Here is a 17,449-nt window from a genome sequence, read left to right as displayed (position 1 = left end):
GTTAGAATTGAGTCTTTAGTGCCTGTCACCCTCTCAGCCCTGAAATGCTGTCCTGGTTCCCACCCTCGGGCTGGGAGGTATACTTTGCTGACCTTGCCCCTTTGACCTTCCTTGTCAACACTTTGGGCTCTTATCTGTGTGTAAGGGACACTCATGTGTCCCTTTAGCTTGTGTGTGCTGCTCCCAGGAGGGGCCATGCCTTATGCATTGTCTAGCCGCTCCACAGTATTTCTGGGCTCACAGTACTCTGCAAGCTCATGTGGCCTGGAGCAGTCATTCATTCATTCACTCATTCATTCCCCAGACATTTAACGTCGGTGTCAGGCACTGGGCAGAGTGCTAGGGAGACACTGGGGGACAAAACAGACTGAGAATCCTGTCGCCAAGTCCTCACAGCGTCTGGTGAGACGGGTCAGCAAATTGTTATAACATTAAGTGCTCCTTTTTTTTTTTTAATTTCATTTTTTTAGAATAAACTTCTTTATTTTTTATTTATTTATTTTCGGCTGCGTTTGGTCGTCGTTGCAGCATGCAGGCTCAGTAGTTGCAGCACACGGGCTGGGTAGTTGTGGTGCACGGGCTTAGTTGCTCCACGGCACGTGGGATCTTCCCGGACCAGGGCTCGAACCCGTGTCCCCTCCATTGGCGGGCGGATTCTTAAGCACTGCGCCACCAGGGGAGCGCTAAGGGCTCCTTGAGGACACAGACGCAGACACGGCCTCACCGAGAACCCCCACAAGCAGGAGGACAGGGGTTGTGGCAGGGACAGTGACAGAGCTGCAGTGAAGACAGATGGCCGCCCGAGGAAGGGTGTCTGAGCAGCCTGGGGTGGTGGAGGAGTCCAGGAAGACCTTCCTGAGTGGGATCTAAAGGATGTGGAGAAATTCGCGCGAGTGGCTTTCCGGCTGTGAGCCTGGCCCGGCGTTCAGGTCCCCAGGCAGGCGTGCACAGGTTGGCAGTAGCACTCCTTTTGCACCAGGGGGCAGTGTTTGCCTTGAAAGTCTCCCTGCCCTCAAATGAGGCTGGGACAGGGCAGCCGCTGCTGTGCCCACCGGGCCCCCTCCTCACCCTGTGCTTCCTGCCACTCCCTTGCGGGCCTTGATCAGTCCTCATGCGCCTCTCTCTCTGAGCCTCCCCCGTTTCCCAGTCCACAAATCCCCTCGGCCAACGCGGGGCCCGTTGTCCCAGGTGCCGCTGTTACCCCCTCTCCCCTCTGCCTGCCGCCTAAATCGAGGGTTGCCAGGGGCGACGCAGAGCCCCGCCGCTCAGGGTGGGAGGTGGGCTGTGCTGCCCCAGGCCCCGCGCTGTTTCCGCTCCGAGTCTCTTCCTGCCTTTGATGTTCTTGCGCCCCTTTCTTCTTCATCTGTCACCTTCGTTGTTTCTCCTGTCCTCCCTTCAGCTCCCCCTGCTCAGAAATCTCGGCCTTGGTCTGTCCTCTCTTGGGCGCTTTGATATCAGCCGCTGCAGCCCTGAAAGTCTGGCGGAGTCTTTCCCTTTCATCTGTCCCCGTTGGCCTCCAGCCGCGGGCCACCATCCGACACGTTTAGGACAGCGCGGAGCTGCCTGGAAGGAAGGCTCCCCGAGAGCAGCCCCATCCATCAGAGGCTCGCTTCTGCCACAGTGTGGAGTCCTCCACCAAGAACTCTTTCTTTCTGGTTCTGACCTGCTTTTGCTTGCAGCCAGCCGCTGAGGCCGGCTGGGGGCAGGGGGTAAAGCCTGGTAGGGGTGCTAGTGCTGGGGGTGGGTAGTAGGAAGTAATTGTGTAGGAGCCTCACTAGTTAACTTGGAGATTCCTGGGGCCTGTTTCTGACCCGCTCTCCCTTCTTCTCACCCCACCTGGCTGCTCCAACACACGTCTGAGATGGATGTGCTCAGGTACTTGGGGACTGGGGGCGGGCAGTTCAGTCTGTGGGCTTCCAAAACTAACACATCAGCCAGCCACCCGCAAAGCAGGGCCACAGCTTTACTTTCCTCTGTGCCTCCTGCCCACAGTTGCCCTCTGAGTCTGCAGGAGCTGCTGTGTGAAGAACAGGGATATTTAGGGTGGAAGCAATACAGATCCCCAAAGGAACATTCCAGGGCCCGATGCTTGGCTACAACAGCTATTCAGGTGGCCGCCTACCCTGATCCCAGCAAGCCTGCTCTGGCTGAGAGCACGTACGCCCTTGAGCCCAGTGGCTTTATTGTCTGGACCAAAATTTGGATGGTGATGGCTTGACAGCGGAATTCTGTGCTGCTCTTGGTTGCAAGAGGCAGCCTGGGAAGTGTAGTTTAGGTCTGAAGTAATGGGACCTCTAGTGACATTTTGATGATTATTGGATGAATTGAAACTGCCCTAGCTCATCAGGGACACGTGATTGCTGGCTCTGTTAGCCTGCTCCCTGGTGAGAAGTGCAGAGCCCCACTGGTGGCCCTGCCGAAGTTCAGGCAGTAACGCATTTTTATCAGGAGTGGGGTTTTAGCTTTTGGTTTCCAAGTGCCTGTCACGCTGTGCTTCTGATGAAAACCATAATTTATTCCTTTAGTTAGGTGAGGACACCCTAATGGGTCAGCACTCTTGCTCTAGAAGGAGACATACAAAGGGCTCAGAACTGCCCCTGCTGGCTGACCTTGAGTGTGACTTAATCCCACTATGCCTGGTTCCTTCTGTCAAAGGCAGTGATAAGCAGCTGTGAGGCTGACCTGAGTTAGTACGTGTGGAGCCCAATGCCTGGGAAAGAGTAGGGACTCTGCTAGGTGTGCTGTTCCCCGCTGTGTCCCCACCTGCTGGCACCGGCCTGGCACAGAGGTGGAGCTTGGCGAGTGTTGGATGTTGTAGAAGCCGCAGGGGCAGGTCAGGTCACCGGGCCTGGCAGATGATGTCACTACCTCCCCTGCCTTGTGCCCCAGGTTGTTGTCAGCACCCTCTTGACTGAATCGTCACCACTCCCTTCTGGAAGGAAAGAACACTGAGCTTATCCATTCAGTGTTGGGGGGAGGTTTGAAGCTGGAAGAGAAGTCGAGACTGCCTGTGGAGTCACGCTGAGAGGCAGCGGGGGAGAAACAGGTGTTCCCAACACTCCCCGCCTCCCTGTGCCTCATTCTTGCTGGCGTTGTTTACACGTCCCAAGTGAGAGTCAAAGCCGTCTTCCTCCCCGTCTCTAATGCACACCCCAGGGCCAAGGAAAGGGATCTGTCAGCTGGCATTTGCAAAAATAGCAAACGGGCCTCTCTGGGCCTGTCGGCTCACTGGAGAGGAAACCGGATAAGGGATCTTTGGGCGGTGGCGGCTGCTTTTCTCTTGCTCATCACTCCCCCATCTCTGAGGTCAGAAAAGGAGATTTTTGCTCACATGTGCCACTGGCACTGAGCAAGGCAAAGTGGCGTCCCCGAGGCAGGTGACCGGAGGCTGGCTGTGCCCTGGCTCCTCCAAGGGGCCTCTCCCCCCGGGGGAAGCCAGCCAGTGGGGGAGTCCCATCCGTCCGCAGACCCTCTCTGAAGGCTTGTGGCTCCCCTGGGCAAGGTCAGCTGATGCAACAGAACACGAGGGCTTCCCAGGACGTCAGGTTTGGTTAACGAAGGCCTCGGCGTTTTTAAGGAAGATTTTCAGCCAAACTGCCAATGACCTTGAGAACTTCTGGGTTCCCATCCCGCAACCGAAAGCTCAAAAGCAAGGCACAGTGTGGCAGCAATGGTGGGAGCCTGGGCCTTGCCCACACCGCCCTCCTGTGACCGGTGCCGTCACCTGTGCGCTGCTCTGCAGTGAGGGGACGAGAATGCGGCCTGCAACGGTGCTTGAGGGAAGGCCAGTGCTCTGCGAAAGTGGCGCTGTGAAGAGGGGCTGGCACTCAGGTCACTGCAAGATGCCAGAGTTTGGTCTCAGGGCGGGGGTCCCATTGAATGCCAGAGGCAGCCCCTCTGGGAGGGCTGCAGAAGAGAGTTTGGTCTCCTGAGGCCTGGCCACGCTCAGACCTCAGGCGCTGAGCTTCTGCTGCTGGGCCTCACCGGGTGCCTGGCTGCCTGCCTCCGCCACCCCGAGCGGGAATCCGCCCACTCAGCGCCTCCTTCGGCCCACCCCGGACCCTCAGACTCAACACAGCCAGAGTGAGTGCATCACACACTCGACCCACGAAGGGCCTGCTTCCTGGAAGGGAGGCCTCTGTGAGGTGGCTCACCTCTGTCCTGCAGGTTTTCTCCCAGCTGAAGTTGATTCTGGAAAGGCCTTAGGAGGCACCAGGCAGCCGAACCCCCTGGGTTTCAGGTCTGGGAGGGGAGTGGGACTTGACAAGGGAAAAGGCTGGGTGCTGGGTTAACCAAGTTCTGAGGTGTCCTGGGAACGCAGCAGGATTTTTATTCACCTTAGTGTCCTCAAGACCCAAGCGTGGCTTTGCGGGGTCAGGGGGTGGGGGTCTCTTGTGACTAAGCTGGGAACTGAGCTACAGGGCTGTGTCTAGGCTCTGAGGGGCAGTGTGACCTGTGCCCTCGGGCATCCACGAGGGCCCCGTCTGACCAGCCTCCCCAGACCCCACTCTGCCTGTTGGCTTACGTTTCTGTGCCTTTCACCTGCAGGGGCAGCAGGAAGTCCGCTGTCCCGCTCCCGGCTGGTGTCCTGCCTCAGGACACCTCCTTCGGGCTTCCCTGGTGGCGCAGTGGTTAAGAATCCGCCTGCCAATGCAGGGGACACGGGTTCAAGCCCTGGTCCGGGAAGATCCCACATGCCGCGGAGCAACTAAGTGCATGTGCCACAACTACTGAGCCTGTGTGCCACAACTACTGAGCCTGCACTCCAGAGCCCGTGAGCCACAACTACTGAGCCTGTGTGCCACAACTACTGAGCCTGCACTCCAGAGCCCGTGAGCCACAACTACTGAGCCTGTGTGCCACAACTACTGAAGCCTGCACGCCTAGATCCCGTGCTCCACAACAGGAGAAACCACCGCAGTGAGAAGCCCACGCACCGCAACGAAGAGTAGCCCTTGCTCGCCGCAACTAGAGAAGGCCCGCGCGCAGCAAGGAAGACCCAACACAGCCTAATTAATTAATTAATTTTTTAAAAAAGAACACCTCCTTCATGCTCTTTCCCTATCCCTGGGGATCGGGGAGCAGGCTTTGGGCTGTGAAGCTCCTGCTGCCTGCGTGACCCAGCCTCCATGCCTCCCCTGCTCCGGGGCGCCCGTTCCCCCAGTTTCAGCCTTGGCAGCCATCCCTGCCTCCAGCAGACTGGGGCGGGAGAACTTTGTACCCTGGGCCACTGACTCAGGCCGAGCAGATGGCGTGGACTCCCTGGGAAGAAGCAGCCCTGGGTGCCTGGCTGGTGTGGGGTGAGTGCCCCAGGGCTCCCTTGTGGTGTGCAGGTCTTCCCACCCGAGAATGCGGTCCGCTCTCTGTGGGCGCACGTTCCGGCCCTTGTCCAGCGAGAGCCACTGGACGGGTGGCCGCATCGCTGGTTTGGGCGGGAATGAGAGCCCTGCGGGTGTGGGCACCAGAGCCGAGGGTTCCTTCTCGTGCCCCGCACTCATCAGGGAGGAAAGGCCAGTGGGAAGATGGCGATGGCGGCCACGTTCATCGCCCAGGCATGGCGCTCAGGGCCCCTGCTCAGTGATCCACAGGACGACCTGCCGAGGTTGGGGTGGTGTTAGCCACTTCCACAGAGGCGGGAATGAGGCCTCAGGTGCCCAGACCCAGGCCTGCTGACTCCAGGTTCACGCTGGGCTGCCAGCCGGTGTGTGTGGCTGCCCTCTGCCCACGTTTTCCACTGCTCTGACTTCAGCGAAGGACCGTGACCTTTCCCCTTCTATAAACATCTGCCTGCTCACTCCCGCACCCCAGGGTCTGCTCAGGACAGGGGGCTCCGGAGCGTTCAGAGACCCCCCACCTCCACCACCCACTGCCCAGACCCTGGTTTCTTGGTTTGTAAAGTGGGACGCCAGGGAAACCCTTGCTGTCTAGAGCACGTGTGAGGGTCAAATGCAGAAATGTGTGTGGGTCTCTAAGGCCGGATAATTCAGACTCCCTTGTTTGCTGACTGAGCTAGGGAGGCACTTGGCACCCAGCCCGGGGGCATAACCTCCAGGGATCTCTTTCTTTATCTGGAAAAGGGATTGGGGCATGTGTGGTTGGGGACGGGACAGAAATGTTTGTTTATCCGCAGGACAATGCGTAGTGCCTAAGGCGTCCTCAGGAGTAAACCCACCCAAGTGGGAGAAAAGAGCGTGCCTCCCTGGAAATAGTTGAAACGTCCCTGGAGGATGGAGAATCTCCGTGCCAGTGGTGCCAGCTATAAGGCTGCTCACCTGTAGATAAGTGAGGAAGATCCCGCCCGCAGCCCTGAGCAGAGCAGGCGTCTGGTGCCCAGGACGAGGGCGAGGTTTGCATCCCACACCTGCTCCCCAGGGTGTGCGCCATGGACCGCCAGGGCCTGCTTGCTTCTGGCTCCTCCGCTGGGCAAGCGCTTCCCTCCTAGCGGGTGGGTGTCTGAATCCGGAAGCCAGTGCAGAGGATTAGGTGCTGCCAGTAGACCTGCGAGGGGGAGATAACAGGATAGCATCTGAAGTTCATGGGCTTTCAGAAAGGTGTGGGAGTCAAATGTTTCCACTCTGAGGCCCAGCTGGTACTTGGCACCCACTGTGAGCGGGTCCCGGGGGCTCCCTTGGGTCGCTCCTCCATCGGCGCCAGCTGGAGCATGGCTTCTTTCAGACCCACAGACAGGCTGCAGAAGCAGTGCGGGGAGTTCTCTCACACCCCTTACCCCAGTTTCCCAAACACCGTTGACCACATTTGCTTCATATCTCATGTTTTTCCCTGAGCCATTTGAGTGTAAGTTGCAGATATGATGCCCTTAAACTCCTAAACACTTTAAGTGTTTTTTCCCTAAGAATGAGGATATTGTCTAAAGTTACCACAATACAACAATTAACATTGACACAATACTCGTTTGTAACGTACAGACCTCATTTAAATTTTGTCAGTTGTCCCCCTAATGTCCTTTACTGCAGCTGAAATCCAAGATCCAATCCAGGAGCACGTGTGCATTTCATTGTTCTGGCTCTTTAGTCTCCTTTAACCTGGAAGTTCTTTAGTCTTTGTCCCTCATGACCTTTGACACGTGTGAAGAGTACAGGCCAGTGGTTTGGTGGAACGTCCCTCAGTCTGGGTTTGCCTTGTGTTGGCTCCCGATTAGACTCAGGCTGGGCATCTGTGGCAGGAACACCCGCAGGTCCTTCTTGGCCGCCCGTCAGGAGGCATGTGATGGCTGTTTCCTGCTGGTGATGTTAACCTGCATGATGCGTACGGGGGTGTCTGCCAGGTTCGTCCACTTTGTATTAATAAGTAAGGACTGTGTGCTCCATTTTAGAAGATGAGCCAGAGCCCAGCGAGGCTGCTGCCCCACCCTTGACATTCGCACTGCTGGTGGGACCCCGGGCGCCCACTGCCCGCCCTCGCCTCTGCCCCTGTTGGCTCTCAACTCCCGAGAGCTTCTGCCCTAGCCCCACGGCGCTTCCTGGCTTTCCTCCTCATCCAGACTCAACGTTGATGCACCCGCCACTCCTCTCTCTTTTTCTTTTTTGTGGTACGCGGGCCTCTCACTGTTGTGGCCTCTCCCGTTGCGGAGCACAGGCTCCGGATGCGCAGGCTCAGCGGCCATGGCTCATGGGCCCAGCCGCTCCGTGGCATGTGGGATCTTCCCGGACCGGGGCACGAACCTGTGTCCCCAGCATCGGCAGGCGGACTCCCAACCACTGCGCCACCAGGGAAGCCCTCCTCTCTTGACTGTTCTGTCCCCAGCAGATCTACCCCAGGCCCAGGGCTTCCAACCCCACCCTTTTGCTGAAGCGCCCAGGCTTCCTGCCTGGCTCTGACCTCTTTGGCAGCCTGTCCCCACCCCCAGTCTGGTCTCTCCTGAGGTGGGGGAGGCACTTCCACTCGCCCATCCTGGGCTTCTTCCTTCCCTTCATCTTCCACAGTGGGTCTCAGCAAATCTAGCCTGTTGTATCCCAGATACCTCCCCACCCCCTCTGTCCCCCCCAGTCAGAGGTGCTGTCTCTGTCTCAGCCCCTGCACAGCCCCACACGTGCACCCTTTTTCCGTCCTCGCTGCTCCCAACCCAGGCATCTTTTCCAAACACGCAGCAGGTCGTGCCCTCCACCACCGTGTTGGGTGAGAGGCGGACGTACCCAGAGGCCTCGGCAGCCTGGCCCGTCTCACCTTCAGCCGTGGGGTCCCTGCCCCCAGCTGTCAGACCGGATCTTTCTTGGACACACCCAGCTTCTTCTTCCCTCGGGTCCTTGGCCATGGCTGTTACTGTGCTTGGGGTGCGTTCCCTGCAGATCAGGTCTGTGTGTGGCTGCGGCTTCCTGCATTTAGGTCCCCACGTCTGTGCCCTCCTCGGAGAGGCCCACTTAATATCCAGCCCCCTGCCCGGTAATTCACAAAATGTTACCTGTTTTCTTGCCCTTGGGGCACTAGTCATGATCTGAAAGGACCTTATTTCTGTCTGTTTTTTTCCTTTTCTCTTCTCCTTCCCTGGGTCTACCTCCTGTGAGAGCCGAGGCCTTCCTGCCTTGTTCTCGACGCCCTCGCCTGGTGCTGTGCCTGGCGGGGTTGATGCTCTGTGGGCCGCCCTCTCTCCCCTGGTCTGAGGGCTTCCCTCTTCTCTTTCTTTCCTTATTTCTTTTCTTCTCTTGTCTTTCTATTTGGTCTTTATTTCCCCTTATCCGTCTTGTTGGCCATAATATGACGCTGAGGTTTTTATATATAAAAATAAATATATATTTATGCTTCTTACTTAAAACAAAAAGGTTGAGTCAAGCATTTAAACTTTACTGAGAAATAGTTCACGTGGTTAGCTGGATAAAGGCACCGGAGCAAGGGTAAAGGACCGAATGCCAGTTCGGGCTCTGCTGTAACAGCTGTGTGACTTTGAACACACTTTTTAAAGCTCGCCTGGGCCTTGGTTTTCTTCATTTGTAAAATGAGGCGGGTGGTTGACCTCTGAAGATGTTCTACATTCTGGGATGTAAACTGACCTCAATTTATTTTTGTTGTGATAAAATATTACTGATATAACAGAATTTGCCGTCTTAACTACTTTTAAGCGTGTAGTTAGTTCACGGGCATTACGTACCTTCACACCGTTGTGCAACCATCACTGCTGGCCATTTCCAGCACTTTTTCGTCTTGCAAAACTGAGACTCTGTCCCCTTTAAACAATCCCCACCCCCACCCCCATCCCCTGGCCCCCCCACTCCCACTGTCTGTCTCTGTGAATTTGACTCCTCTAGGGACCGCATCTGAGTAGAGTCATGCTGTATTTGTCTTTTTGTGACTGGCCCATTTCACTGGCCCTCAGCTGGGTTCCATGACTAATTTACTTAGTAGCCCTTGCAGCAAGGAAGGTTTCTGCAGTTTGAAGAAATCCGCATTTTAACCAAGTAGAGGCTGTGCTTCCCTGGAGTACACTGATGCGGGTCTGCTCCCGGGGAGGTCCACTGCCACCCTCCCTGCCCAGCCAGACGGAACCCTGAGGGAGGGACGCAGGGGTCAGTGTGGGGCACGAAGGTTCTAAAGTCTGGGGCTGCCTGGACAGCTGTGCCCGGCAGAGGGGACACTGACATTACACACTGTGGTCCTGCAGGGCTGCTGGCTCGTCTCTGAAATTGCTTTAAAAGCTTGAAGTGCGGTGCTTTAGAAATTATAGTGAGTATTAGAGTATGCGGGTAAACTTGGGGTGCCATCTGGGTGTGAATTTGCTCCCTTCCCTATAGTTACTCAGCCCCGCAGGGAGGAATCGAGGCAGCAGTGGTGCTGGCTTTCATGCAGGGCTGCTGGGAGGCTGGCACGGGACCCCCGCTCTTCCTGGGGACCCTCTGAGCTGAGGTTTCTCTAACCTGGCCATGACTTCCCTCCCTAGATGCTGAAGTTTCAAACTATCCGTGGGGGCCTGAGGCTCCTAGGTATCCGCCGAACCTCCACTGCCCCCGCTGCCTCGCCCAGTGTCCGGCGCCTGGAGTACAAGCCCATCAAGAAGGTCATGGTGGCCAACAGAGGTGAGCACAGCGGGAGCCAGTGTCCAGCCCCTGCCCCAGCTCCCTGCCCCTTTTGCTGCGTCTCTTTGGACCCGGGGATCTAAGTTCCCATCCTGTTGCCCACCCCCGGCCCCAGGCGAGATCGCCATCCGCGTGTTCCGGGCCTGCACGGAGCTGGGCATCCGCACCGTGGCTGTCTACTCGGAGCAGGACACTGGCCAGATGCACCGACAGAAAGCTGACGAAGCCTACCTCATCGGCCGCGGCCTCGCCCCGGTGCAGGCCTATCTGCACATCCCAGACATCATCAAGGTGGCCAAGGTGAGCAGGGCTGGGCTGGGATGGGGGCCTCCTGAGGGCCAGGCCTGGGTCCTGTGTCTGCCCCCCGCGAAACTTGACGCTGCTGGCAGTGAGTCCCTGTGAAGGGATGAATGAGTGAGTGAGTGAGGGAATGAGTGGAGCAAGTGAGGGGGAGCAGGCGCGAGGGCTGCAGGGTTTGGGCGGGCCCGTGTGAAGGGCTTTGAGGTGAGCTTCACTCTTCTGACGCCACCAACCCCCGCCAGGAGAACAACGTGGATGCCGTGCACCCTGGCTACGGGTTTCTGTCAGAGCGAGCAGACTTTGCCCAGGCCTGCCAGGATGCCGGGGTTCGGTTCATTGGGCCGAGCCCTGAGGTGGTCCGTAAGATGGGAGATAAGGTGGAGGCCCGAGCCATTGCCATCGCTGCAGGTGAGGACGGGGGCCACGCAGCTCCTGAGGGGGGCTGTCTGGGGCGGGGGGCGCTGCTGGCGGGCTTCGGCCTGACCTGCCTGTCTCCCAACAGGTGTCCCTGTGGTCCCCGGCACAGATGCCCCCATCACTTCCCTGCACGAGGCTCACCATTTCTCCAACACCTACGGCTTCCCCATTATCTTCAAGGCCGCCTATGGGGGCGGGGGGCGCGGCATGAGGGTCGTGCAGAGCTACGAGGTGAGCAGACACCGAGGGCTGGGAGACCGCCTGCAGAGGGACTGGGTGCTGGGGGCGGGCGGGGCCGTGCACGGCAGAGCTCGGGACTCACTGTCTCCTTGGCCCTCGCCTGCCCTCCCAGGAGCTGGAGGAGAACTACACCCGGGCCTACTCGGAGGCTCTGGCCGCCTTCGGGAACGGGGCGCTCTTCGTGGAGAAGTTCATTGAGAAGCCGCGCCACATCGAGGTGCAGATCCTGGGTGAGTGGGGCGCGTTCCCGGGGCCACAGCGCAAGGCAGCTGCCAAGGACCCGCTCCTTCTGGCTTGGGAAAGCTGCAGGGGCTCTCCCTCAGGAAGACCCTCCCCAGGAAGGTGGGCTGTGGGGCCATGCTGGTCGGGCCCAAGGCCTCCGTTGTGCCCGTTTCTGTCCTGGCTGAGCCACCGCTGGGAGCCGTGCCGAGCGGCCACAGTGGTTGCGCGGGGATCGCCAGCAGCTCAGGGGTGTCTGGGTCCCAGGAGGAGCTGAGCGCAGTCTACCTCCACCCCAGGGGACCAGTACGGGAACATCCTGCACCTGTACGAGCGAGACTGCTCCATCCAGCGGCGGCACCAGAAGGTGGTCGAGATCGCCCCTGCTGCCCACCTGGACCCCCAGCTTCGGAGCCGGCTCACCAGTGACTCTGTCAAACTTGCAAAGCAGGTGAAGGGCAGGGGCTCTCGGGGACAGAGTTTGAAAGCCAAGGGCACGGGCTCCTCCCCATGTGGAGACAAGGAGCCCATTCCTGCAGGCTTGCTTTGAGCTCCTGCTGGCATAAGCCTCACGGCCGGCGGTCACTGGGGTCCAGATGTGGCCAGCTGCTGCAGAGCAGGGAGGCCCAGGGTGACCAGCTCCGGGACGGGGGCAGGAGGACTGAGGGCTGATGCGGGGCCCTCGGGATCCTTGCTTTGCGGCCGCAGAGGCGCTGGGCCCAGAGGCCAAGCCTGGAGACCAGAAAGGCTGAGAGGAGGAGGGAAAGAGCCACCGGCCCCTCCTTAGTGCCCTCTGCACAGATTGAGTTTCTGCGCAGCACCAGCGAACCCCTGGAACAAAGGGAGTGAGAGTCAGTGGGATCTGTTCAGATTAAGGGACAGTATTCAAGCATCTCTTCCTTCCTCACTTACTGTTTTTTTTTGGCTGCGCTGGGTCTTCGTTGCTGCGTGTGGGCTTTCTCTAGTTGCGGCGAGCGGGGGCTACTCTTTGTTGCGGTGCCTGGGGTTCTCATTGTGGTGGCTTCTCTTGTTGCAGAGCACGGGCTCTAGGCGTGCAGGCTTCAGTAGTTGTGGCTCACGGGCTCTAGAGCACAGGCTCAGTAGTTGTGGCACACGGGCTTAGTTGCTCCGCGGCATGTGGGATCTTCCCGGACCAGGGCTCGAACCCGTGTCCCCTGCATTGGTAGGCGAATTCTTAACCATTGGGCCACCAGGGAAGCCCCTCGCTTACTCTTAACTGTCCCCTACATCACATCTATTGCAACCCATTTGCTCCCCAGGTCCTCCTCCGCCTGTCTCTGCTCTGCAGGGATATGGAGTGACTACCCCCAGGCCGGCCCAGGAAAGTGCCTGCCACACGTGACCAGGCTGCAGCAGGGACCCTGCTCTCTGTTCCGCTGGGGCCCTCCTGACCCCACCCCCACTCAGAGGCCAGGCATCCTACCCCTGCCTCTGCCTCCCCATCCCAGAGGCCCAAGTGGACATTTCTTCAGATCTGCTCTCCCCGGCTGCTCTCCCCCGCTGGGCCCGCTCTCCTTCCAGACCCTAGCTCCCTCAGGCTCTCAGGCAGCCCGCACCCACAGACCATGGACGCTTCTGTAACCTTCCCCAAATGGAAAGCCAGCCACGGCTAACATGCAGCATTGATTAGGGTCTGATTATAGTTGAGATTTTGGTTCCTTTATAAGAGGACTGTTGTTGCCTTGAGTTTGGTCTTATTTATTGGCTTATGCTGTGTCTCCTTCCAGAACAGATTTGAGGGAGCTGAGTGAAGTCTAGTTTGTGGTTTTGGTAGGACCAGAAGTGAAGCTAGAATTAGGCTTGTATTTTGAGTTAGAGCCTTATCTGTTGGTTCCTCTCAAATGGCATCTCTTTGGGTAGTGGCCAGAAGTGATGATGGAGTAAAGTAGAGGGGAACTTTCTGAAGACCCTCTAAGAATAAGAAGGGTCCAGGAGAGGCCGGGGTATGCGCAGGTGGGCCTGTGTCCAAAAGCTGAGGAGCTGCTGGGTAGAGGGCACCGTCTGGGCCAGACAGGAGCTTCTGCTCGTGTCTCACCCGGACAAGCTGTGTGCGGCCCTCAGAGGTTCCTGCGGAGGCCTGGGGTAAGATGTCCAGGCCGGGGCCCATTGTGGGTTTTGGGCTCTCGCCTCGCGGGGGCAGGGCTGGTGGGCTGCCTGCCATCGGTTGGGGCAGGGTTTGCCGCAGTCTGTTTTATTATGGAACCAGCCCAGTGGGTGAGCCTGCATCCCCATCGGGCTCCCACCACTGCGCCCCTGCTGATGAGGGCACCCCACAGGTGGGCTACGAGAACGCGGGCACGGTGGAATTCCTGGTGGACAAGTACGGCAAGCACTACTTCATCGAGGTCAACTCGCGCCTGCAGGTGGAGCACACCGTCACCGAGGAGATCACCGAGTGAGCACAGGGGTCGACCCAGTGACGCAGGGGCAGCCTCCGTGACCAGCCCGCGGCTGCAAACGGCGGGGAGCAGTACTGGGAAGGGGCGTCTCCCCCATCTTGTGTGAAATCCACATCAGGTGGTTCCTAGGGAATGGGCAGCGGGAGCTCAGCTCATGTCCACTGGTAGAGAATATTTAGGGATCCAGGTACTTACTTTTTATGAAAATTATTATTATAAAAGCATTACATGGTTATTGTAAGAATTAGTACAAAGGAGCAAATAAAAATGACTCAGAACCCCACCCCTCAGAAACGGGATGCTGAGGAGGTTCCCGGCAGGCTGTGATGTGTGCTGCACATCATGACCTCACTGGAAGAAGGTGCCAATCAACCCCATTTTTCAGATGACGAAACTGAGGCTCAGAGAGGTTAAGAGAGTTGCTCAAGGTCACACAGCTGGTCGTCTCCAGCCCTGTGCTGTGTCTCCTATGCCCACACTAAATCTTTTGGTTTCTTTCCATCTTTATTTACTACATAAGTAGTTTGACACAACTGAGATGTTTTGTATAGAACTTTTATTCTACATTTAAAATTTAATATTTGTCTAAGGCATTCCCATTCTTTCCAAATACTTTAAGTGGTTGCACACTATTCCGTTTTCTGGGTATTTTAGGACTTATCTACATATTGCTCTATTTTTAGACAATCCGGTTGTTTGGCTTTTCTAGTTATTAAGGGTGTGTCAGTTCACATCTCTGGGCCTACATCTTTGCCCACCTCTCTGAAGAGTTCTGAGGATAGACACCTTTAGTAGGATTGATTACCTGAGCAATGGATAAGCAACATCTCACCTAAAGAGCCTTCGAGACCCCTTGTTCCAGTTTGTTCTCCCACAAGCATTGCGTAGAGACATTCCAAAAAAACCTGCCCATTTTATAAACAATTAATATGGCCTTTCATGGTTTCAAAATACATACACTGAGCCTTTCAAGTGTTACACCCTAGCTTTGGGTCAGTCCATCTCACCATGGAACCTTTCAGACAGTTCCTTCCCCGACCCCTGACCCCACCTGAGACAGGACGCTGCCGGGGCGCCTGCCTTTGCCTGGCAGGTGCACGGAAGGCCTCAGAGTCCTTGCTCTCTCGAGGTAAAGGCTGAGTGAGGCACATGCCCCGGCCTCACCCTCTGGCCCCGTGAGACTTTCCCCATTGCGTTGCTGTAAAATTGTTGTCAATCTTGAGCCTGTTCGGAGCCTGTTCTGCTAAGGATGGGAGTCTTTGCTTGCTCGAGAGCAGAGGTTTTATGTCAGACAGACACAGACTGGGGTGCAGCTTCCTCCCAAGTCACTAGCTGCGTAGAGCTTGGGTGGGCTGCAGCCTCTCTGGCCCTCGGGCTCCTCCTCTGATGGGAATGACAGTGACTCCCAGAGCATTACTGTGGAGGTGAAGCTTGGAAAGAGCACAGCCATAGTCTGCGGTGTATAGACGCGGCGATGCGCGGTAATCATCCTCACTACTGTGGAGTGGTTTAGCAGGAAATACGAAACACTGAGGAAGATCCGCCAGGGTAGTAGTTCCCAGGCTGTCCTTATCATAAGCCTCGGTGACAATAAATTTAAAACCTTGAGTTTTTTTTTAACAGCTGTTCCACTTAGATTTGTTGCTGTCCTTAGGAGCATGGCCGTCAGCGAGGGTGTGCTTAGAAAACCAGGCACATTTGGAGAGCTTTGTACTGTGAGATCTTCTCTGAAGGGTCTTTCTCTGGGGACAGGCCCAGCTGCAACATAGGTCCTGGGAGGGTGGCATCCCGACCACGATGGCGCCCACCAGTGTGGACCCTCCAGTAGCTGCGGCCCCATCTCAGCAAGCCTGGCCTTCACTATAATCCTGTCGTCTTGCAAACTGGCCCCCAGCCCCACCCAGCACACACCCTGTAGCACATACCACTCTTAAGAATGAGGGTCTGAGCCTTCAGATCCAGGCTTGGCCAAGGGAGGGTTTGGGGGAGGCAGGAGGACAGAGAGACCCCAGGGAAGGAGTAGGGCAGAGCGTGGGGAGGAGTAGTTTGGGAGGGGGTGCAAGATCAGGTAGATGCTAATATTTCAGCCACCCCTCTGGCTGCCGCGTTCTCCTCATTCAGACCCTGCGGGTTCCCAGCCCGGTCTGGTTGGGAGGAGGCTGCCGAAGGGTCAGCCGGCAGGGGCGGCGGGGCCGGGGCTGCCCTGCCCATCCCCTGCCTCACGCTCTCCCCCTCCTCTGCCTCTCCCCCATCCTGCAGTGTGGACCTGGTCCACGCCCAGATCCACGTGGCCGAGGGCCGGAGCCTGCCTGACCTGGGCCTGCGGCAAGAGAACATCCGCATCAACGGCTGTGCCATCCAGTGCCGGGTCACCACTGAGGACCCCTCGCGCAGCTTCCAGCCGGACACCGGCCGCATTGAGGTAGGGCCGCCTTCCCACTGAGCCCGCCACCAGTCTTGGCCTGCTTGCAGACGCTTCTCCAGGGGGCACGAGGGAGCCTGTGGTCCTGGCAGTGAAGGAGGCCCCTGGCTTGAGCTGACAGGAAGCTGGCTGAGAGTACGTGGGAGCCAGGCACTGTCCAGGACTAAAGGGGAGAGCACTCCCGGGGAGAGACGGCCATGTGTACAGTCCGGAAAGGCCAGCGGGGGGGATCATGTGGAACAGGGAGCAGACCAGCTGGGTGCCAAGTGCAGGGTCCCTGGGAACAAAGTGTCACAAGAACCCAAAGCTTCACTGCCCACCGAGCAGCGCTGCTGGCTTCTGTCCTGCCTTCAGTCTGAGGGAGACCCTGGGTGCAGCAAGGGATTGGGGCCCGTTATGTCTCAGTGGAGGGGACGGGCTGGGCCAAGGGACCCAGCAGGGATGAATGAGGGAGTCGGGGAGATGGAGGGGGCCAGGGAGGAGACCCAGAGGCAGGCTCTGCCTGTCAGGGGCTGAGAGAGGGCCTGGGCAGGCTCCCCTGCCCCTCCCCTGGGCACTCCTCTCTCCCCTCCCCTCCCCGCCCCTCCCACCCCAGCCTCTGGGCCCGCTGCAGGCAGGCGCCCTCTGGGCTGCTGGGACTCCTGTTCCCTGGTCCTGTCTCATGCCACCAGCTAAGTATACCTCCAGTCCTGCACGTCAGCAGTGCTGTCACAGGCTCTGCTGGTTTACTGCTCCCCATCTGGCCCGAGCCTCTGAGGAAGCAGGATGCGTGCGGGAGTCCAGGGAGGAGGGCGAGGGTGATTTTGAGGCAGACCCTGAGTTCCTGAGACAAGTGATGTGGGGTGGCCGGGGAGGGAAGGGGAGCTATCTGGATTCTGAAAGCCGCATAGAGCTGCTCGGCTTGAGGCAGAGCTGCCGCCGGAATTCCGTTTCTGGAAGGGTCCAAGTCCATAGGTGGGGGCCAGCCCCAAGGCCAGAGTGCTGTGCACTGAGCGGCCCCGACTTCCCTGCCCTCGGCCGGGAAGGGGCAGCTCGGAGACACAGTGCTGCCTTGCTGCACCTCCACCTCTGGGGCCTGGCTCCTCCGAGCCTAGTTTACCGCAGAATATTTTTAGTTGACAGTTCCTGCTCACAGCTGTGTGTTCACCCTTAAATATTTTATTGAGTTCCTTTTTATTGAACACGGGCCTGTGTCCCTTAGACGTGGAAATACGGTGCAGCGTGTGTCCCAAGCCCCGCCCCGCCGGCTGTCCCTCCCGCCCCGTCTCCCTGACCTGTGCCGTACATGGGTCCCCTGCCCCGGGTGCAGGCTCTCCCTCCCCCTCCACAGATGTTCACGCCCCAAGCCCCTGGCCCCGTGCCGTGGCCCCCCTCCCCGCATCCGACCGTTTGGAGCCCCCGTGCAT

The 17,449-nt window shown here is 58.0% G+C and overlaps 1 protein-coding gene across 5 annotated transcripts in view; it reads left to right on the top strand.

Moving 5' to 3' along the window:
- The window catches only part of PC (pyruvate carboxylase), a 106,118-nt gene that overhangs the window by 73,640 nt on the left and 15,029 nt on the right, over positions 1 to 17,449 (top strand). For 4 of the 5 annotated variants that reach the window (XM_032641570.1, XM_032641571.1, XM_032641572.1 and 1 more), the window contains 8 exons: positions 9,890 to 10,025; positions 10,141 to 10,325; positions 10,568 to 10,733; positions 10,828 to 10,973; positions 11,095 to 11,212; positions 11,501 to 11,652; positions 13,499 to 13,617; positions 15,881 to 16,043. In XM_032641570.1, coding sequence (XP_032497461.1) covers positions 9,890 to 10,025; positions 10,141 to 10,325; positions 10,568 to 10,733; positions 10,828 to 10,973; positions 11,095 to 11,212; positions 11,501 to 11,652; positions 13,499 to 13,617; positions 15,881 to 16,043 — 1,185 coding nt within the window. Of the gene's footprint in view, positions 1 to 6,327; positions 6,347 to 9,889; positions 10,026 to 10,140; positions 10,326 to 10,567; positions 10,734 to 10,827; positions 10,974 to 11,094; positions 11,213 to 11,500; positions 11,653 to 13,498; positions 13,618 to 15,880; positions 16,044 to 17,449 lie in introns of those variants that run through there. The other variant, XM_032641573.1, reaches the window with a different exon arrangement.

Source organism: Phocoena sinus, chromosome 8 (genome assembly GCF_008692025.1).
Source record: "Phocoena sinus isolate mPhoSin1 chromosome 8, mPhoSin1.pri, whole genome shotgun sequence".
NCBI lineage: Eukaryota > Metazoa > Chordata > Mammalia > Artiodactyla > Phocoenidae > Phocoena > Phocoena sinus.
The sequence above is the reverse complement of the archived record's forward strand: the minus strand, read 5'-3'. Positions and strand labels throughout refer to the sequence as shown.